Raw genomic sequence first — 23,508 nt, forward strand, 5'->3', positions numbered from 1 at the left:
ACCCGACACACAGCAACATCCATACAGAAAAAACCCCCGAATTTTTGTCGCATTTCTACACGTCCCGAGTCCAAAAATGTAAAAATCTCGAGGGTCATTTTATGACCGATGGCAATACTTTCCCTCTGTTATATATAACTTGGAGAGTAAAAAAGGGAAAAAGAGTCTATTTGCCAGTTCTTAGGGTATTGAATTTGGACGCCATATACATGTATTTAGCAAAAGGTTTTGAGTCGGCCGCCGGCCCACTTACACCCCAAACCCGCCGACCTAAACCATTTTTTACAGAGGTTACAATTTATTAAGATATTGCGAGTCATAAGTCAAACGAAATCCAGCGACGAGTTTAATAACTTTCCCGACTATTACGAGATTTCATTTAAAAAATAACTTTAATATTTCTAATTACGATGTAATAAAATTGTGTATGGCGCCATCTGTTACGAGATTTTGTTATAAAAATATTTTAATATTTTTAATTAATATAAAGAACTTAATTTCGAGGGTAGAGAGGAGTTTTATAAAAAAAAAAGTGTAAATGTTAATGACGAATAAAATCTTCATTAAGTCCGACTCTGCTGGAGATACACATGACCCCTATTATCTCTCCACCCTCTCGACCGTTAACCACCAAAATTTAATACCATCAATTCTCCTCACATGCAAGCCACTAGGCCAAATTTCGTTACTTAATCTTTACTCATGCCGAGATATTAAGCGAAATACACACGTACCTACACATCCATGGAATTTTTTGCCCTTTGACATTTTTTCGGTTCAGGAAGTCTCAAAACGTGGAGATTTTCAAAAAAGCTCGGAGGGTCAAATTTGACACGATTCCAATACTTTCTTTTGTTATGTATACATAACAGCCTGGAAATTAAAAATTACCGAGTTAGGGGTGCTTGTACTAGAAAAAAGGCGAAAACACTGGTATATGTAACACGAAATCGTCTTATACCAGTGGTTTACGGAAGACAATTTTAGCGAATCGGTCCGTTAATTGATCTAAATCCTACATTTTTTGTCCCCAAGACAAAATCTTTCGTCCGCAAGCCAGCGTAAAATTTATTATATCAATAAAACTTACTAAGATAGAAGTTATATTTCACGTCAACTCGTTCGATTTTCCGATTTTAATTGATAAAAGTCCCTTATTAATCTCGAGCGGAGAAATTGTAAAGTCGAAACGTCTTTTGTCATTAAGTATTCTTACATAATTAACCAAACATTAATTAGATCGGATGGCGAAAAATAACGATACGCTAGTCTTATTTAAATAAATTAGACGAAAAATTAGTTAAAGAAGAGCGATTTCGGTACGAAACCAACGGATATATTAATATTAATTACGGTATATAAAACGTGTCGTTTATTCAAATTACACCAAAGAGAAAACAGAACTTTCGCACGGAAACAAACACGCGCGTCAATAAACAATAAAATTTTAAATAATGGAATGAATGAATGCATAACATATTTTTTAAGCAATGAAGTCGGGCGGATAATAAACAGCGCTCCTTTCTTCTTTTTATCGATATCAAATATTACACAAAAGATAAAATCGATCTGGAATTTCCCCGTTCCCCTCGTAGTTAGGAGCGCAGAAATTTTAAAAGATGTAATCGTCCCCGCTGAAACGAAGATCCGACGTCCTTCCAACGAGAGATCGATTACGACAAATGACGAAAGGAGATAACTCGCTACGTCATAAAATATCGATTGGTACCGGCTACTTTCCATAATTGAGAATCCAAATTAGCGTAGGCCTACGTATCGATATACGAAATTTCCGCTTTTCCATTCTTATCGTCGTCAAAAATATTTATTTATTCCCGTCGTTAATTGCCGAAATATATACGAAAGATGTGGCCTTCTGAGTAGTGTTTTAGAACAACAGTAAGTTGGCCGTCTTCGAAAGCCATTTATATTACGGAGAAACGAGAGTAATCTTCAGATTGTCGTACGGTCCGTTAGAAAAATTGAGATTGTCAAAGATTGATATTGACATTGTTGATGGATGAGCAAAAAACACGGGGCACGATGTGTTTACTTCTGCAGAGAAATATGCCAACTATCTATTGTTATAATTCTTCTCCGTTGATTCCGTTATAACATTCGAATTAATCTTCCCTTACTAGCGGTTAAAAAACAGATAGATTTATTTTTGTCAGTCGACCAGATTTAATATCTAATCATCTTTTCAAACTACGAAGAAGATTCGTAATATAACTATCTTCCAGTGTAGAATTATATAAATTTTTTTCATGTATTTTCGTAAAGAACAAAGTTAATTCGCCGGAAAATTAGTTTTAAAATATACGAAAGTGAAAATTGCTATAAATTCACAATGCCGATTGTTTACGCGATTGTATATTGTATAACTTTGTGTTTTTTTTTTTAAATTATTTTTGATAACAGCAGTAAGTGAAATGAGGTAATGAAAGACGAGTTTAGAACCGGTGGTTTTGGTAATGTTACGAGTCTTTCCGTAATGTATTCGAACGATTTTCAAAGGAAGGGTGAAAGTTATTAACATAATTCTATCGTTTTCACAAAAATATAAGTTTAATGGTCAAAAATGCATGCGCGCACACTGTATTTACCGTGTATACACGTGCCCACGTATAGGACGACAATACAATTCGACAGCATTACGCATTTATAGTTACGAAAATTTTATCGAATCTGCCACGCATTACGTAACGTTACAAACTCGTAACTGTATACGGCGCGTATTTTCTCCGCGTGAGTTATTTTCAAATACGTTTAACGAAATAAAATACCGAGCATTAATAATAATAGACGAATGCTAAATACGATTAACGATTAACACAATCGACGTCTAAGGTCAACAATGGTAAAACTTATTTTCCAACAATATGGCGTATTACGTAGCACGATTTCGCGCTACGTTGCACGCAGATGAAATGGGAAACACGCACATATCTTACTGTTTATAGTATTATGTATAAGTTTCTTCTACTTTTGTGATAATTATAAGGTGTTTTCGAATATAATGCAAACTCGTTCTGACTCGATTTTGTTACATTTGCACCAGGTAACGGGCTCTGACTGGCAAATGCCATCTAAAGTTACGCGTTTATAAAGTCCAATAAATGTATCTCTAATAAATAAATAAAACTCTAATAGCTTCTTTCGAATACGATACGTCGCACTGTAACGAATAATACAAATTTACAATTAAGTAAAAATTCTTCGTTCTCCCGATTCTAAAAAGAAATAATTACCGAAAAAACAAAGATTTTCTAACGTAATTTGCACAGACCACGCAGAGGGATATTTACTTACGTTTTATCTAAGTAATTACTGGAGTAATAAATTTCGATTTAATTCTTAATAAAATAAGGAAATATCTCGCAGAATTTAGAAAGTTTTCGATAGAACGAGACCGGGTCAAAGGTTTCGAATAACGACAGAATTTTGTCGTTACACGCGTGGCGAAAAGACGCATCGATAAGCGCCTTTCGGCATTACAGTTTCGGTAACCACGCACGGAATAAAACGAAAATTATTTTACAGAAATTTGGCCAACGAAAACTGCAAGGAAAAGATAAATGCCACGAATTAATTTCGAACATATTTCATTAAATATACGGGGAAATATTCTACAGTCAAAAACCAGCTCAAAATCCTCTGCAAACAGATTTTTTCCAAAATACACTGGGTTTAAGGGATGGATCTGGCATGCCGAAAGTCAAGTCGGTTTGGTTTGAGAAAAATATGGCGACGTCTATCTTCCCGTTTAGTGGGAAATTGGTCCCCATTTAGATGTTAGACGCGCGAAGAAAACCCGGAAAAATCCACGTGGCCGGACCCCAACCGGCCATCCACAACCGGCATTCGGTAGTTTTGTTCGTTTTCCAGCGACCGAACTTTTCATTTCATACACGGAAAATTGCGTTTTGATTACGGTCCACACTACACGGCGTGCACCAGCTCTGCAATTATGTATATTCGTCGGCGGAGGACATTTTCGGCAGTTCTAAAGCTTAGTTCACACTGAGCGAATAGCGAAAGCGAATGAGAAAAGCGAAAAACGCGTTTTATTCGCTTAGCGAAATTGACCCATACGACCAAAAGCGAAAAGCGATTGCGTATTTTAAGGAGCCAATCATTTGCAAGCGAGAGAAAACGTCATCTCGAAAAATAAAATGGCCGCTTCCGATATTCCGTCGTTAACCACGTTTGTTTATTTATCAAGAAAGAAAGATACGTCAGACAGAAAACAATGCTGGGTGAGAGAAATATTAAAAATCCGTAATTACAACATTTACGCTATTGCGTGAGAAAGTTTCTGTAGCCGTCTTGAAAACAGCACGAACCACGTGACAACTAGCGAGAATACGATTGGTGACGAAATTTTTTCGCTAGCGAAACAGTTCAACAGTTCCGAACTTCGAAGCGATTCGCGAAATGGTAAAATTCGCCGGAAACGACGTCCTGTCTGACCTGTTATTCGCTCTGTTTTTCGCTTTCGCCAGCGAATCGCGCTCAGTGTGAACTAAGCGTAACTGGCAGTGTTTAAGTCGGTAAAAACGAATTGTTATTCCGAGTAAATTTACAATGAAAAACTATTTACTATATACTATATAACCTCAAAGCGAAAAATACTTCGTTTACGTTTATTACCTAGGGCCTACCGGGTCAACATTTACTTACCTCGTCCACGCGAGTGTATAAAATACAAAATAACTCGAAAGTGTCGACGACTCGGGCGTTACTACTTTGGAGGAAGTTTGAAAATTACCTTTTTACTTTCCGGTTGTTATATAACAGAGGGAAAATATGGTTATTGGCCAAAAAATGGCCCCTCCCGTTAGTTTTTTACATTTTTGAACTCGGGACATCTCGAAACGTCCAGAAATGCAAAAAAATAAATAAAAATAAAAAATAAAATAATTCGAGTGTTTTTCCAGTAGTGTGCGGGGGGACACGATTTTGTTCACGACGCGGTTAAGGTGGCAGCCTACCGCTCTGGGTGACCCGGGATCGAATCCGAACGGGTCGAATAATCCCCAGGAATTTTTCGGGGGGTGGTCCGTTCGGATATGTCGGGCCCCGTCCCTCACCGCCCGGTCGCCCCATTGTGGGCCTGGCCGAACCCATAATGGGCCTACTAAAAGAGGCCCTCTTAGTGCCCAAATGGGCGGAAAGAGTTAAAAAAAAAAAAAAAAAAAACGAGTGTCCAGTAGTGTGCGGGGGGACACGATTTTGTTCACACTCTTTGGAGCTTAATAACTCGCCTGCTTTTTGACGAAATTTTCTAAAATTTTGCCGGGAGGTTTGTGTATTAGGGGATCGATGCTATTAAATTTGTGGTTGTTAAAGGTCGGGATGAGGAGATTAACTACGACACGCGACCCCCTTTAAGTCGATTTTACTGGTTATTAGCATTTTCAATTTTTTATAAAACCCATCTCTACCCACAAAATTATTATAAAATGAAAAAGCTTAGTTAAAAATATAAAAAGTTTCTACTAATATATAAAATCTGTTATCATATACGAAGTTCCGGCTTACATCGGAAGTTTGTATATAGTTAATCGGGGTCTTCTACCCTTAAGGTTTCCTATCTGGTGTCACTTTCGTCTAACTCCGTTCTGGAGATTGTAGGCCTATAAATTTCCGCTGTCCTTAATTTTTTCATATTGCAGCCCAAAAATTGTAAATAACGTGAGTTTATTCGTTTTAGAAAGATTGCGACAGAAGTTTTCATTTCTAAAACGTGAACGTCGAACGTCGAGCAGCCTGTAAGAAGTTTGACAAACGTGCTTAAACGTCTGCATTTTTGTAATAAAATAATGATTATTTAAGCATTTGTGAATAACATTGTAAAGAAACGAGTAATTTTTGGATTAAAATAGTCTGTTTATTTAATTTTTTTGCAAGTGGTGTGAAGTGCCTATAGAAATTATATGTATGTGTTCATAATAGCTTATAATAATTCTGTTGAAATAGGTTTGTTCTTTCACGACATCATCTACCATCAACAGCATAATTCGTTTAAACTATTTCTAGAAATTTACAAATTGTTTATTTACCTTCACTGTTCTTGAATGTTTCTGCCATTTTCCAACAATATCCCATGAATCAGTGCACGACGTGAACGTACCGCGCAACGTGTTTTGCTTGGAGTTCAAACATCAAACGTGTACTTCCGCTTGCCGTACAAGTTTAAAGTTGGAACTTCGGCCGCAACCTCTCGTCTATTCATTTTTTTCACCGGATGCTCACCGTTTAGTGTCTAAAGACAATACTACTTTATCTAGGTCGTTTGAATCATTCTTAGGTATTGTCGGCAGTAAAGACGAATTGAAAAGGCAAAGCTTTCAGTTGAGCTCCAAATTGCATTGCAAAGCCGTACGGGATCCTGATGTAAGTTTTTTTTTTATTTATTCCATATAAAAAATACGATTATTCGGAAATCAGAATTAGGAGCAGCTCTTCATGTAACCGCCCGAAAGGGTGGATTGGAAAAGAAGTTTCCCGATTGTTCGGCTTTACATCGGTAGTTCCCAAAGTAGGCGCTACCACCCCCCTTGTGGGCGGTGAGTAAATTAATAGGGCGAAATGAAGCGAGTGGTCAGCAAGGGGCACAGGAGACAGAGGACCGAACGGTGACTATAGGTCCCTTGGAACTCCAGACCGTAAACTACTAATTCCATACTGTAGCTTACTTGTAAATCCTGCCCTAGTGGAACAATGTCAGCGCTCATGTGTTTTAACATACATGTATAGAATGATCTTGCTCACTTGTTTCGATAATACGACTTAAAATGGCATAAACGCCAGCAATAATTGCTCTATAAAATTTCTCGATAAACAGCTACAAGCAGCATATATCGTTATATCGGACAGTAATACATGATTAATTTTACCTTGACTAGTTACATTAACTTTGTTGTCTGTTTATTGTATTAGCTACGAAGAGTATATACCGGTGGCATAAACAAAAGAAACCGGAATAGCCTCATCGAAAGCTGATTGTTTACCGCGGCGTATGACGATTCCATATTGGCAATGATAATGGGATCAGACACGCCGCCTCCGAACCGCGCGGTTTTCCACGTAAGGTTTCCCTAAGTTCACTCGTAAGTCGCTGGAGATTTTTTAAACTGTTTTCTGGAAAATGGGGTGGGAAAACTTTGTATAGTTTTAATTATTATAAAATGGCAAAAGGCTTAATTTCGAGGGTGGGGACAATTTCATAAATAATTGTAAATGCTAATAACCAGTAAAATTGTCTTCAATACCCACACCACTGGAGCCACGCGACCCCCCTTATCCCTCACTCCAACCTTTAACCACCAAAATTTAATAGCAACAATCCAAATCACCTTGCAAAATTTCAGAAATTTTCGACATACGCAGACGGGGGTGAACAAAAATCTCGCCTCCCACACACAAAACCTCCGAAATTTTTGCATTTCTGGTCGTTTCCAGGTCCAGGATCCAAAAATGTTAAAATCTTGGAAAATCATTTTTCGATCGATGCCATACTTTCGCTTCTGTTAAAATGAATATCCAACGTCTTGGCCGAATCGTGTATTTTAACCTAATACAATAAGAAACTTACGAGTAATTTTCCCATTTTCCAAATTAGGGAAAACTCCAAAGCATCAATTCTATTTTTGCGCAATCGGTACTTGTCGGTGGAAAACGCCATTTTGAAATTAGCCAACGGGAAGCCGAAGGAGTAATTACGTCGACAATCGTCTGGCGATAACCGATTCTCTGGTAGAAATATTTGGAACCCGTGCTCTTCGACTGGCCGAGCGGATGCCGCGGTTACTCTCGATCTCCGCTTCGACGATTTAATCGAAAATTACCAGGTTTTCCAAGATGGCGACGGGGGTATCGGAAAGAATGCGGTAAGGAGGCAACTGCAGATCGGAACCATCGACGGATCGTAGTTTCTCTGAAAAAATCGAGAACAAAGCGAAAAACGCCAACGGAATTCCCCACGCGCAGATCAGAGCGGCACGGTATTAGGGATTCGAATATGGGTTAGGGGAAGTTTCCAACCACTAGTTCCGCAAGCGATCCGGAAAGCCGAAAACTCCTTCCCATTGTGTATTTGGTTAAATAATCTGACGAGTTTAACTTGTCTGGCCGTTATCGGATTAAAAATAACTTTTATGTTATTAACCACAAAAATAAATGCACTTGTGAGCGATGCCAGCTCTTAAAAATTAGAAGGCATAAAATTTACGTAACTATAATAAACTGGCAAAAGATGTTACTCGCCGTTTGCCCACCACGAGAAATTAAACTAAAACAGCACGGAAGTCGAATTTTTGTTTGGAGTATTAACGTTTACATTTTAGTATTTAATTTCCGATCCAAACTTAGTGTTGAATTCGTTCGGCGTATCATTTTAACACTTAGGTTTAGGTAGACGGCGTTACGACTTCCAAAAGTAGTTAAATATTTTATTAGAAATCGTCTCGGTTTACGAAAACGAACGGGCTTAAAAAAGCCAATACACAAAACCCGCGAAAAACGAAAAGGTAAAAAGAACTGAACGAATACATCATTCGAAAAGTAATTTCTTTTATACTGCGTCGTCTGCACACTTATGCTCTAATACGTTACTATCCGATTTAAATATTAACGTCGAGTGTACAGTACTTACCGTATAAAGTATTCCACGTTCCTAACCTTCCACCGTTCGGGAGTATTTTTACAGTGGTGTTGTTGGCGGGTGTTTATTTACGCAACACTGCTCATGGCTACAGCAAAAATAAAGCGGCTTTTACCTCCGCTACACGCGTAAAGCAAAATGGACGCTTGTGTATAATACGATATGCTGTGGAAGTAAAAGTCGAAGTGACGTCGATAAAATTATTAGCGAGGTTGCGGCCGACGTTTTCGTCACGAAAACTTCTTAGGAGAGTGGACGCTGGCTACGAGGCTTTTGTGTCCCGTAGATGTTTGTAGGTGCAAGGTCTATATAAGAAGGTCAGGGCACGCTGTGGACAGGTTTTTTTTTTGTAAATTCTTGTTCTCGAAAATTAATTTAACTAAAATTGCATAAATTAGTTAAATTAATGTCGTATAAAACTGACTCTCGTACAAGTTTGTTTTAAACATGCGACTCAAAGTCCCAAAATGGCGGCTTCAGTACGCGTGCCCTGATGTCCCGACCTTATATAGATGGGAGCAGTGATGGCGACCTCTAGTAGCGGTACACTTTAGTGTACCCCTTGAAATTAGTAGGGCCTCCGGACAGGTGGAGATGGGGAGATTAAGGTAGTCTGAAATCTTTGTACTGTTTTTTGTGTTAAGTGGGTAATAGAATTTTTTGCCCAACAACGTTGTACTGTACGTTCAGCACCGCCTTCCTGTAAGCCTAGAAGTTTGACAATGGCCTTTGGAACGTCAGTGGAATCATGCTCGACGTTCCAAACGCCTTGAAAACTTCGGCCGCAACCTCTTTTATGGAAAGATTAAGATTAGGACAGAGCCCAAACGGTTAGGATTTGAAAGTCGGTACACGCGTTAAGTCATGAGAAGGGATTTTTTCGAAATCCCCCCGCGGGGGAGAGGGATATCTCTCGGGACGGCGCGCGTTTCGATTGTATGGTAATAACAGAAGGAGACGACGAAACCACAATTTTTAGTTTACCCTTTCCGTCGTCCGTTTCCGCACGAGTACCGGGGCTCTAGCCGCGCACGCGGTAAACGTTACGGTAACGACGGCCACCCGGGTTTCCAACCCGCCGATCTTCTTAGTCCGACGCGTGAGCGTCGGATTAACCAGACGGTAGTCTCGTAAGATTAAATTAAGATGGTAGTGTGGACGGTTCCTATTTTAACCAGAGAAGAGACACCACGATTTTAGAAACAGTGTAGATCGGTATTTGTCTACCACGACGATGCTCTATTACCATGGCTATTATTTTCTTTCCCGATCCTCCGTAACGAGACCGTCGGATTAACCCGAGTCCGCTGAACCGCCGAAAAAAAATCCAGTTTCGACGAGGTCTACTCTAATCTCGTGTTGGGATCGGCTCGCCGTTCCCGACGACCTTCCGAAGATTTCGACGCGATTTTTCGGCAATTTTTAAAATTATCGAATTTCGATACCGACAACCGAAAGATGGCGGTTTCCAGCGGTCGAACGTCGGTTGGACGTCGCCAAAGTCTAATTGGTCGAAGGTACGGTCTTTAAGCCGAAAGTGGGGAGAAGGAAAGGATGAATTTAACGGTAATTTCTTTTAATTTGTCTACTATTTGGTGACGAGTTACATCTTCGTGGAATCTACTTCCATAACCCAGTTTTTGTTCTCTACAGTTTCTGTTTCGGGTGGATGCGAAACGGCGTCTCCGTCGCCAACTCTTCTGCCGGTCCCCGGATTCCCGGCGTCCGCCGGCCGTCCGGAGAGCGGTGCGGCTTTATACATTATATATATAATTATTCGAATTTCTACAACTGCGCTTTGTGGTCGACTTCCGAAGAAAACTTAAAAAAATCGGTATTAGCCAACGAACGGGTTACGACAGCGACGGAAACAACGGAAATTATTAGAAAAAACGTTAACAAATAAATAAGATGCGTACGAAACGAGTCGTCGTCTTCCCAAAAGTTAAAAAGTGCGTCCGGCGGCGTCCGGAATCCAATTAACTTCTTTGGACCCGACCGGAGCCACGAAAAGAACCTGGACAATTCCATTTTCTAGAACTTTTTTTTCGTAAGAGTGAATATTTAGCAAAACATGAAGTTCGAAGCCGAAAAACGGTAATACTGCCGAGAAGGAATGCGCACGAGTTACAAAGCCCAATTGAACAATTCGTCCCCGCTATGGACAGCTTTTTTGTAAATTCTTTAAATTTTTTACATACTACGGATTTAAATTAAATTGTCTGTTCCGTCTCCATTTTGTCTTGGCCCTCCGGCTGCTGCCGCTGGCAACCCGCCTCCGATCCGTTCTGTTGGCCGGCCGTCTGCTGCGCGTTCTGACCTTCCTTGGCTTCCTTTTCCGGCGGCGGTTCCACTTTGGGTTTCGGTGTGTTCAGGATGGGTTTGATGGTGTTCTCGAAAATCTGGAAGACAAAATTTACGCGTCAAAAGCGTCGCCTCCTATCGCGTTTTATTTCCCTGGAAAATGATCGTAGATGTCCGAGTCTGGTAATTTAAATAGCCATTGAAAAAGTACCGCCTCTAAGATTAAAATTAATGCGAAAACCGGTGGGAATTAATTTCTGAATTTAAACGCCAGTAAGGCTTTCAAATATAACTATGTAAGATGAATGTTTTTACCTCCTTTTCTTGCCAAAATTGAGAAACTAAAACCGGTGGAGTCTGATGTAACGGCAATTGCGATACGCAGTTCAGTTGCTGATCCAGCCATTTCTGTTTCTCCTCGATGGCTTTTTGAACCTGTCGTTTACAAATTTGTTTTAAAATAAAATTGATTAAAATTTAAAATAAAAATGATAGATTTATTACCTTTTCCATCTCTTTGCTATCGATGTGATTGTACTGTTCGTCTTTGGCCGCATGCATGGCCACCACCTTCCTGGCTCTTTGTAGAGACCTTCCGAATTCTTCGATGGCCAGAGGCCTTTCTTCGTATTCTCTACATCTAAAGACGACCGGATCTCCGTGTTTCTAAGAAAATAAAAAGTTTTAAACTCCCGTACATTTGCAATTCGGGAAAAACCCCAGCTTCGGGAGTTAAAACCTACCTTCAGTTCGGATAATTTCTCCACGTAGACGCTCTTCTGTTGTTCCTCGCCTTCTTCGTATAGCCAGTTCTCGGTGTTCTCTAGTAAGTTCATGAATATTTCCCTGTCCTAAAAGGAAAATCGTTGGAACGTGTTCCGGAAAGAAACCGATCGAAAAAATTATAATCACTTACTTGATCTGAAATAAATCTGCTAAGCCTGTCGGAAAGTTGACCCCTGACGTCGTAAACGTATTCCTCCACCGCATTTTTTGCATCCGCTCTCTCCTTTTCCATTTTGTCTTGCATGATCATTTTTAACTAATAATGCGACACCGAACTTAAGTTACTTATAAAATTTTTTAAACTATAAATTAACGAAATGCAACACACCTCTTTCTCTACCAGATAATTTAGTTCCGTGGTGGAAAGCTGAGGTACTTTTGCGTCTATTGGAAGATCTATCGATTTCACTTTCTTTGATTTCTTCTGTAAGGCATTTTCTTTATCTTCGTCCTGTAAGTATATTGCAACATGCTGCTATACTAAATATCTTATTATTTCACGAAAACTGAAGACGTGGAGCTTTTAAATTCTATTTCAAAACCTAGTTCAAAATACTAACCTATTGACAAACTACTTCAGCCAAACATAAAAAGAAATAAATATGAATTAAGTAAGTTGTATTCAATTTTAAGCACTTACAAAATTTGTATCAATTTGCACTTTCACCAATAACTTAGAGCTTTAAATTTATTATTAAGAACTTGAATTTAAATGCCCGTAATGCTTTCAAATATAATTATGTAAGACATGTTTAGACCTCCTTTTCTTGCCAAAATTGAGAAACTAAAACCAGGAATCTGATGTAACCAGTTGCTTACATTAGAACTAAGTTTTAATGCAAGCAACTGATTAAATGCTAAATGACAAAAAATTTAACAGTGGTCTCGATCAAAACCAAAGATATTACCAATCCTACTAAAATAAACAGTATTAGGATTATTTCTATTCTCAATACATTCGTGAAATCGATTTTCATTAAAATTATGTTTAAAAATTTAGAATATAAAATTTTTGACCTTGATTATCTGGGGCCACTTAGTCTAAGTTCAGACAAGCATCCAATTACGTGAAAAAGTTAAGGTATGGAAAATCGCAAACGTTTGAAATTTAGTGGTAAATTTGTCGGTAAAAATGATTATTGCAATGATTCAATTATTACCATTAACTCAGACTACAATTAAAACTATGAAATAATAAGAATATCCTATAAAATTTCAAACTGGGAAAGTGCTCCACTCTTGCCAAATAAAAACAATGGCAAAATGTTTATCATATTCAAAACAGACTTTTTTTCTAATGTTGGCTGGGGATTCTTATCAGTAGTTAAAGGAGATAATTGGTCAGTTATTTTTGTAATTATTTACTATCAATTAATATTTTCCTTATACGGTAAAACTTGTCAAAAATGGAAATCCATCTTAATGGAATAAAAATTCTTCGAAAAGTTGATTTTATATCTAAGCTGAAAACTTGTCAGACGTGAAAACGGGAGAAATTTCTGGATACAAAGAATATAACCAAAATAATGAAAGCATAAGATTCCACCTGTAGGCAAACAAGTGAAAATTGCCTCTGGTTAGGACAATTACTGCCAAATACAGCAAACTATTTTGAGTTATTTCAAACTTTGTCAGAAAACCAAAAAGGTTGTGTCAAGAGGACACACAGACAGTCTTTGTTATAATTAACCAGGGGCAGAATTGAATGCTTTTAAAAGTAAACAAATTTGAGAATCAAGCTCTAAAATAAGCAATGAGATAATTTATTGAAAACTGAAAATAAGATAAAACATGTTGCTATTTTTCTTCTAATTGACTAGAGCAGTTACTAACTAACTAGTATCAAATATACAAGAACAAATGCATTAACATTGTTGATAATCAGAGACTGAAGTTAATGATTAATTAGACTACTAAAATTTTTCAAGAAGTTGGATCACAGAATCTTGACAGACCTTTTCTCGTAGGCTGAGTACAGTGTCTCTTGAAAAAAACTTTCACCAGAACAGATAACTTTCTTACTAATGTAAATGTGATTATCCTATCTACAATATAATAGACTTTACAACAATTATGCTAGATATCATTAAGACAATATTTCATCAAGTGGAGACATATTTTGATAGTTCACAAAATTCTTGTAATCTTAAATATATCAATTTACAATTCAAAGTATATTACACTAGATAATTGTTAAATAAGAGAACAAACTATTATCTAAAATTTACAATTTACAAATTGTTTTACTAACAAAAAGCTTTTCCATTCTCAATGAACATATTAAAGAAAATACCTCTAAATTTGCTTAGTATACAAATATTCATGATATCTTTCTTATTTTTTGGTTTACGGAAAAAATATAGTAGTTTACTTTTCTCTACTTTTTATCCAACAAATCTTTGTACTGTTAAACATTTGTTTTATCAATCTCAATTAAACATTTTAAAATTGTGTCAAGCTATTCACATAGTTGATGGTTTATTCAAACCAGGCATCAGATCTTTAAAAAAAAAACACACTTAAAGCACTTTGTTCAAACTTGTTATTCTTGAAAGTTAGAATCCTGATATGTGTAATCTCAAAAATGTTTAAATAAACCACTGAAAGTTTAGCCTTTTAGACTTTTTGTCTTAACAAATAGAAATTAACAAAGGTTTGCTGACATTTTCATACATTGTTTATTTTGATTAATAAATTAGTCAAAAATTTGAATAAAAATTTATGCAGAATATTGAAAAATATCCTTCCAAATTATCCTTCCTAATTTTTTAAAATCAGTTAATAATTTCTCTGCCTTTTTATTCTAAGTTTATTAAAAGCATGTAAGTTATACTCTCAAAAGCATTTTACAAATATGATATGATTTGATTGATGTTTCACAGTGCAACATGCTATCATGTTTTAAACAGTACTAGAAGCAAATGTGCATCTGATTGTTTTTGATTGTGAATAACAGCAAACAGAACAAAAGAACACATTCTCTCGTTTTCCATTCTCACAAAATACATGTCAGCAATATGTTCATAGACTAAGGTGTAAACCTAATGCCGTAGAAAGTCTGGATACGAATCTGATATAAACCACCCAAACAATCATAGTAGGGACCCAAGTATTGTTACCCATCCCTCATCCATACTGGCCAAGCCATTACAGATTGGGCTCAATCTGTAATGGCTTGGCCAGTATGGATGAAAATTGTAGTTGGTAATATAGCCTTAATGTGCCGATGCCTTGCCTGTATTTATGAATTAACACAAAACCAAACATACCTTGTCACCTTTTTCGTTACATGGTTGTTGATTTGTATTTTCACTTTCCGGACTGGCCTAAGAAAAATATTAACTTGTTATTTTATGCAAAGTTAAATTCTTCAAAACAAAAGATAAAAATAATCACATTTTGATTTGGAACTTGGTCCACGTGATTTACTTCTGGTTCAGAAGCATCGGCAGTATTCGTAGACTGCTTTACGGCATCGTCGACCTCCATGGCTTCGTCGGGTTTTTGTTTGACACAATTCTGATTTAATTGATTCTTATCATTCTGCTCATTTTCTTCAATTTTCTCTATCTTTTCTAACATGGAGGCAGAGAAAACAGAAAATATTCCATGCAAATTAACTCTAACCTTCACTTTCACCTTTGTGCTTTCTCCTTCAGATGTTGGCGAGATATTCTTTATGGTGAAATAACCTAAGAAACATTAAATTTCTTACTTAACTCTGAAGAAATTCGAGAGGCACCAAGTTAAAAAAAAAACTTACCAATGTGTCTTTCGGGAAACGGAATGCTTGCATTATCCAAATATCGTGCTTCAAGAGTAAATGGTTCCTTACGGTAGAAGGTTAGTAATTTTACAAATGGAACTTGATGAAAACGAGGAAATACTTCCATTTCGCTGCAATAAGATTCATTATAACAGACATGACATAAAGAGTAAAAAGTTAACTTAATTAAAATTATAATAATTACCCTTCTTCGCCTTTATCAGCAGACCAAAGTAGTTTTATTGCGTAAGGCTGCACATCAGCAATAGCAAAATCCCTTACTTTGAAAGTGGGAGATAGCATGGCACACTGAAAATACAAACACAGATTTCATAATATTCAGTGGTTAACAGAAATAGGAAAGAAAAATTTTTAAAACTTTCAGTTATAAAAAAGTAAAATTACTTAAAACGATGAAATCAGATTAATTTCCTAATCTTACATAATTGTATTGTAGAAAAACACACAAAAATTCAATTTTTTTTCCTTTCTGACTTACAGAGGATAAGCAACTTCCAAATTCTAAAACATTATGTTAATAATGAAGTAAAATTAAAGTTAAGATGGTAAAAAACAAACCAACTTTGCAGAGAGAAATACTAATTACTTTGGTATATTCCCTAAATGCATTTTGCCAGTAAATTTGGCCTCTTCAGGAGGGTTATTTCATACATTATTAACATAATGTTTTGGAATTTGGAAGTTGCTTATCCTCCGTAAGTCAGAAAGGAAAAAAAAAATTGAATTTGTGTGTTTTTTTCTACAATACAATTATGTAAGATTAGGAAATTAATCTAACTGCATCATTTTAAGTAATTTTATTTTTTGAAGATATTTTTTAAGAAGAATGAATTTGGAGGAAAGGTTAAGGAAGCTGCATGAGCAGAGAGATTGACAGACACTAAAAATATACAAAAACACTTCGATTAAGAAAATCAATTAGAAGTGATATCCAAAAAGAAGAAATATGGAAAATAGAAAGATTAATATTAAAATCAGTCATCAGAAAGAAAGGTAAAACAATTAGTTATATTTCTAAACAGATTAAGTAAGATTAGGAAATAGTTAGGAAAGATTAGGAAAAGTTTTTAATTTTTAAGTTTAAACATTAAAAAGAAGTAAATAAAAATTTAAATTTACAAACTTAATAATAGAAAGTATATAAAAAACAAGAATGTTAAATTGTTAAAATTATTTGATTATCCACTAGACAATAAAAATATAGAATGGCAGAAAAATGTTCTTAATTTGTCTACAAAGAAAATATCAGAGGATTATATGCACTTCTTGTCATACGGTGTTAGTATGAATTTACCTTTCTTTAATAGAGTAATAGATACAGTAGCAGATATAGAATACGCAACATTTCAAATGTAATCTTAAAAAATTAAAAAAGAAGAAAGAAAAGAATTAAAAATTAAAATAAGTGAAGATTTGAAGAAACTGAACATCAAGAAAGGCTATATTAGGGACTGTAAAGCAAGGCATTACATAGGTAAATATAATAGAATCAAAAAATTGTTAAAAATATATAATCTTTGTTCAATAAAAGCAGATAAATCGCACCAAATAGTAATAATGAATTTACAAGACTTAGAAGATAAGAAATTATATTGAAAGAAAGTTTGAAAAGTTGGAACAAGATCCATCCGTTGGAATACAAAAATATGCTAAATAAAAAAATTGAAGAAATTATTAAAAGGCGACACCTTGACACATTAAAGTAAAGAAATACTTTCTAAAGGAAATGTAAGGACTCCTAAATTAAACATCAGAATTAAAACACAAACAGAATAAGTGCCGACAAATTATAGATTTTAAGTTTATGTTATTATATAATTTAGAAATATTCATTAAAAAGTCCTTACATGACTATTAATTATATATAATAGTATAATAACAACACCTGTTGAAATATTGAACCAAGCTAATGAGATTGACTCGAATATTAAATTCACCCAAGAAACCGAAAATTATAATAAAATAAATTATTTTGATATAACAACTACAAGATTTATAAATCATCAAATTTATTGTAAATTTGAAAAACCATGTAGTGCTAAAAAAAGTTATTAATTTTAAATCATACTGCCCCATAAATCAAAAATGTAATATATATTTAATGGAAATAAGAAAGATATTTTCCAGAACAATAAAACTGGAAAGAAGAGCAAGAAATTAAAACAACACACAAGAAATATAATCTAAATGGATATCCACAGAAAATATTAAATAACTGGTATAATCATTTCATATTAAAGTGTGAGGTGAAAGAAAAACAAGAAATCAAAAAGTACATATCATTCCCTTACATAAAAGGTTTATTTGAAAAATATAACAATATCCTTAATCTTTAAATTAAACTGGCTCCAACTCAAAATAATAGGTTGTCTGAATTCATGGTTATAGAAGCTATTAAAAAAGGACTCATTAGAAGTAGTAGTAGTCTATAAACTCCAATGTACGTGTAATGATCCAAGTTTCTATATTGGAGAAACGAAGTGAAAATTGGAAGATCAGATTGTCGGAACATCTAGCAGCCGTAAGATTGAAGGTTAATATTTCTCCTGTTTTCCAACATTGTTGTATTAATAATTGTCAGATTAATGTAAATAATGTAAAAATTGTCTATAAAGAGAAGAATATTGTAAAAAGAAAATTTAAAGAACATTTTGCTATAATTATGCAAAACAATATTGTTAATTTAAATACGGGCATGTTAACAGCAGCATGCTGGGAAACTTTTGCTGGGTATTAAGTGGTAACTTAACCCATGATGGATAATTGTTGGAATTTGAGCTGTGTACAAAATAACACTACTGAAGAGGCCAAATTTACTGGCAAAATACATTTAGAGAATATACCAAAGTAATTAAAGTGTTTCTCTCTGCAAAGTTGGTTTGTTTTTTACCTTTTTAACTTTAATTTTATTTCATTATTAACATAATGTTTTAGAATTTGGAAGTTGCTTATCCTCCGTAAGTCAGAAAAGAAAAAAAATTTGAATTTTGTGTATTTTTCTACAATAACAATTATGTTTCAGTTATAATTTGTATATGGATAAATTATGTAGCAAATTTTCAACAAGCCAACAATTCTAGTTTTATCATAAATGTTAACTTAAAATTACTGGGGGAAAGAACTGAAAACATCTAAAAGAATCATTCTGGAAAAATTACTTTAAATGTGATAATTTTTTTAAAATCTTATTTTAAAAACTTTTACTGGAATATCATATTTAAATGCAAAAAGATATATGATATATATAATATATATAGATATATAAACAGTATAAAACTACTATGTAGAACTTATTATACAAAACATACTTGATTTGTACAATGGAGTGGATGTGCAATTTCAGGCTATTTGCCTTTCTTCGGTCTTTTTGTACAATTGTTAATACTGAAATATTTACAAAATGGTTTTTTTAAGTTAGTTTTATTCTTTTTTTATGGTTGTGTTTTTGCTACATTTTTAGCAAGTTTTAAATTTTCAACTCTTACAGTTTTATCCCTTTCACTTGGTTGTTTTTATTTTTTAAAAAACATCACTATTCCAGCAGTCACATGTAAACATTTCGGTATTAACAACGGTTAAAAAAAAAAAAGTGAAAATGGGCAAATAGCTCAAACTGCATATCTACTTCACTGTACAACAGTATTTTATTCATCAAGTTCCACACAGCAATTTTGTGCTTTTTCCAAAGAAAATAGAAAAAACAGGAAGCAATCAAGTAGTACAAAACTATTTCAGTAAGGAGTTTAGAGTATAAATTCTGTACAGCTCTCTACCTTCTTTAAGTAAAGTATGAATTCTGTACATAAAATTCAATCTCAGTGCCAAAGAAGGGCAACAGGATAATTTTAAATTTATCATTTATCTGTACCTTATACACTATACTTAGTCAATTAATATAAATTTTTTATCTTATAACTTAAGATTATATATAATAAATTCTCAGTTTATATAAATTTCATTTATTTGAAATGTTTATTTTACAAAATTAAAAGAATTCATTATATAATTACCTGCAATGCACAACCCCGAGCAACGGCTTCGTCTTGATTTAACGTAGTTCTTGGTTCAATACCAAACACCAACTGAACCAATCTCTTGATTGCAGGAATTCTTGTAGAACCGCCAACAATTTCCACGGCCTCAATATCATTTTTTTCTAATCCTTTAGTAACAAACACAATTTTAAAAAAATTGTATAAAAATAAACTTATGCAATTTAATTATTGAAAGCTTACTCGTTTCCATCAGAATATTTCTCATTGCAACTTCAACTCTATTTAATAAATCAGCACAGATCTCTTCTAATTTGTTTCTGAAAAAAGAATCACTAATTAAATACTGAACATTTTATTTAAATTAAAAATTATATAAATACACACCTGCTCATTTTACCCATTACATCTTTATCTTCCATGAAACATTCAATATTAAGTGGCAATTCGTTGGGATTTGCACTAAGCTGTTTTTTCAGTTTTTCACTTTCCGTCAACAGCCGAATAACAGCTCTGCGGTTGGAGAGAACATCCAATCTATACTTTGTTCGGAATTCTTCGGAAAAATAACGCACTATGGCATTGTCAAAATCTCTACCGCCGACATTTGTATCCGATATACAAGCTAAGATCTATAAATTTTACACACACAATTTTATGATGTATTAATATATAACACATTAATATTGACTATTATACATATCAAATTAAGCACACATACCTTTAATTTTCCTTTACTGAATGCACAAGCAGAAATCTGAAGTGCCGAATGACCCATGTCTACAAATATGATATTTTTTGGTTTATCTTCTGGAAGATCTTGCTTATAAAAGCCATACGTCAATGCCACTGTAAATTTCAAAGCATTACGTTGTGTTTATTCCTCCAAAGGGGGCAAAAGGAGTTTCAATTTGCAATTAAAAGTAAACTTACCAGCCGATGTTTCATTCATCAACCGTAGTACATTCAATCCAGCAATCTGACATGCATCTAACAAGGCTCTTCTTTCAACATCAGTAAAAAATGAAGGAACCTGTAAAAAATTTACAATTAAAGTAATTCTAACAAAGAAACAAGCTATGACTAAGAAATTGTTTTCCAACAAAATTTCAAAAATATTTGCATTATTCTTTATAATTTTCCACTGAGATCTTTACTCTCAGAACATCCAATTGAGAAAACTTTTAAATAATAATTTAACAGAATCTGCAGCTGTAATGCAATAGTCCATATATCAAGGAGAAAATTTGACTCTGAATAAAGAGAATTTAAAAACATTCATATATATATCTAGTAGGAAATCATTACAAAACACATTACTGAACCATTACACCAAGTGTATTTTTCCAATTGACTATATTCAATTGCCAAAATCAGATTAAGATCAAATTTAAAAAAAAAAAATAATAGTTCACAAATAACAAAACTTCAGAAAAAAATATGACTGACTAACCATTTAGATTCTTCAAACAATTTCAAAGCAGTAAACATCAGCAATCAAAGCTAATATTCATTCAAGAAAACATTATTTCTGTTGTTATTGACAAGTAAGACATTTACACCACACTCAATTATCAAAATAAACAGTGTAAGTATTATATCAAACAATACAGCACTTCAAATTGACACGAGAAGTATTAAAAAAGCAAACAAAGACTAAAAATTAAATTTGTATATTTTCTTTCAAGTTATGAATTCATACAGAATGATACTGTAAATCTATTTGTAAAATAAACATATCAAAATATTTTGGTGTTTATGAAATAATGTTACATATCTGAAAATCTAAGATCGATAATAGTAAACTGAGTTGAAGGATTACATAAGTAACATGCAGATTGCAGAAAACATCAGTTCAGCCATCCTAGCAAAACAGATTGCATGTATGTAATCTAGAGTAAAAAAGCAAAACAATCACCTTAATCACATTATCTACAGTTCTGAAAGGATAATATAATTTTGGGCTAATGAGTGTAGGAATGTTAGATTGTGTGTGTACCTTAAGATAAAATTTGAAATGAATGTTTGTTCTTTTAAGGTAATTTTTTCCTAGACCAACTGAGTGTTTACAGAAAGAATATAGTACAAATATAGTGTATTAAAAAAAATCATAAAAGAAAAAAAAATGCATATTTTCCTTACAGAAATAACACAATCATTGATTTTAATTTTCAATGCTGCCTCTGCTATTTCTTTCAGTTTGGTGAAGAGCATTGCAGTTATCTGTTGAACCGTAAAGGTTGTGTCCTCTTGTAAATATTTAACCTACAACAAAAAACATACTATTAATGTAATAAACATAAAATTTTTATTATAATTTATTAATTAAATACAAAAAACATTTCAGGTTTAGAATTATAAAAACCTTTAGTTTTTATTAAACAATTTAATATTTCTATTGTTATACAGAAGTTTTGTGGATTTAAAGCAACAACAAAACTACATTATAAAGGTCACTATTGCAAAATTAAGTCAGAATATTTCAACAAACTTTGAAAAATAAAAACACAATAAGTAAGCAGTTATTTTTAAAATTAAGTTATAAAAGAACTTAGTTAATAAATGTATTTGACATAATTTATTATATGTTTTAGTGGAACTAAAAAAGCCTTATGTAATTTATCTTTCTATATTCAACACCAGAAACTGCATTATGTAAAAGCTTATCAAAAGTCATTGTTTCAAAACCATACAAAAAAATTCATTCTTAGAGTATATATATATATAATCCATACTAATACAAGTGCCACCAGATTAAACATTGTTTTTAATATGCTGGACTGCAGATTCAAGTAACATTTTAGTTGAGGATGCTAGTCTAATTTTGACAAAAATTATTGTGGAGACAGCCACTTATGTATTATATATTCAACATGCATATCCTCAGATTCATAATCCAAAAAGAATGTAGACTGAACAGCACACAAAACGCAACTACAAACTATCCATTCAGCAACTTTCTCCACACCTTCTTGTCCAGACACTCATGTCTATTCTAGCCCACTTCCTCAAATTCTCTTTGAACACCTTATGTTCTTTCTGATACTGATCCACTCATTCCAACAAGACTTTCTCGGCCTTCCCCTATCACACTTCCCCCATATACTCCCTTCACACTTCTTTTATTCTCTCAGTGTGGTCAAACCACCGTAGAGCAATTTTTCCACCTTTTCAACCACATTCCTCTGGCACTTACTCATTTCTAATAGTCTTTCCTTGTTATTCCACACACTCCTCTCAAATACCTATCTCACATGCAGTAACGCTACTCTTGGGACTCTTCTGCCACACCCAAGTTTCACTACCATGCACGAGCACTGACGCAACAACATTCCCCCCATATAGCCATTCGGACATCCTTTTATCCCATGCAAATCTGCTCACTGCATCCACCACCTATGCTCCAGAATTTACTCTTCTGGTGATTTCACCACCTATCCTTTCATTCCTATCAATTAAGCTTCCCAAATACACAAACTCATTCTCTTGTTCCAGTTGTTCACTACCTAGCTCAATCATGTAATCCATGTGTTTGAATGCAAAGATAAGATTAATCATTTAAGTTTTACTCATTACCAGCATGTATTCATTACATGCCTCTTCAAGATTAGACACAAGTGTCTGAAGCAAACACTCAAAATCAAACTTTTAAATTTTTATTTTGTACTCTAGTAATTACTAGAAACTGGTTCCAATCTGCTCCAATTGTATTACTACACGACAGACTTTTTTTATTAGTGGCAATGGATTTAAATAATCATCAGTATAGTTATTTTAATTCATTGCATTTTAAAGAAAATAAAATTAGCTTTATATTCAAAATTGAAGATAAGATTGAAAACAAAACTGACCTCAATTTTCAGGTTTACAAAAACAAATTAGTCTTCATTTCAAAAGTTGATTCCAATATTTTTACTTAAAAACAAATATCCTTAGCAAATATTTACTAACTTTATAGCCATAATATGTTG

General features: G+C 34.1%; 1 protein-coding gene across 1 annotated transcript in view; it reads right to left on the reverse strand.

Moving 5' to 3' along the window:
- Window positions 1-10,227: 10,227 nt before the first annotated feature.
- The window catches only part of Hsp110 (heat shock protein 70Cb), a 40,875-nt gene continuing 27,594 nt past the window's right edge, over window positions 10,228-23,508 (reverse strand). Inside the window, exons 3-18 of the mRNA XM_067285897.1 lie at window positions 21,680-21,802; window positions 20,471-20,570; window positions 20,259-20,386; window positions 19,925-20,169; window positions 19,781-19,857; window positions 19,556-19,707; window positions 15,730-15,833; window positions 15,522-15,655; window positions 15,155-15,450; window positions 15,028-15,084; window positions 12,087-12,209; window positions 11,889-12,014; window positions 11,716-11,823; window positions 11,477-11,638; window positions 11,288-11,407; window positions 10,228-11,070 (exon numbers count right to left, since the gene is read on the reverse strand). Coding sequence (XP_067141998.1) covers window positions 10,882-11,070; window positions 11,288-11,407; window positions 11,477-11,638; window positions 11,716-11,823; window positions 11,889-12,014; window positions 12,087-12,209; window positions 15,028-15,084; window positions 15,155-15,450; window positions 15,522-15,655; window positions 15,730-15,833; window positions 19,556-19,707; window positions 19,781-19,857; window positions 19,925-20,169; window positions 20,259-20,386; window positions 20,471-20,570; window positions 21,680-21,802 — 2,244 coding nt within the window. The 3' untranslated portion in view covers window positions 10,228-10,881. The remainder of the gene's footprint in view (window positions 11,071-11,287; window positions 11,408-11,476; window positions 11,639-11,715; window positions 11,824-11,888; window positions 12,015-12,086; window positions 12,210-15,027; window positions 15,085-15,154; window positions 15,451-15,521; window positions 15,656-15,729; window positions 15,834-19,555; window positions 19,708-19,780; window positions 19,858-19,924; window positions 20,170-20,258; window positions 20,387-20,470; window positions 20,571-21,679; window positions 21,803-23,508) is intronic.

The sequence above is a fragment of the Centruroides vittatus genome, unplaced genomic scaffold, assembly GCF_030686945.1.
Source record: "Centruroides vittatus isolate TY-2023 unplaced genomic scaffold, ASM3068694v2 scaffold_3046, whole genome shotgun sequence".
Taxonomy (NCBI): domain Eukaryota; kingdom Metazoa; phylum Arthropoda; class Arachnida; order Scorpiones; family Buthidae; genus Centruroides; species Centruroides vittatus.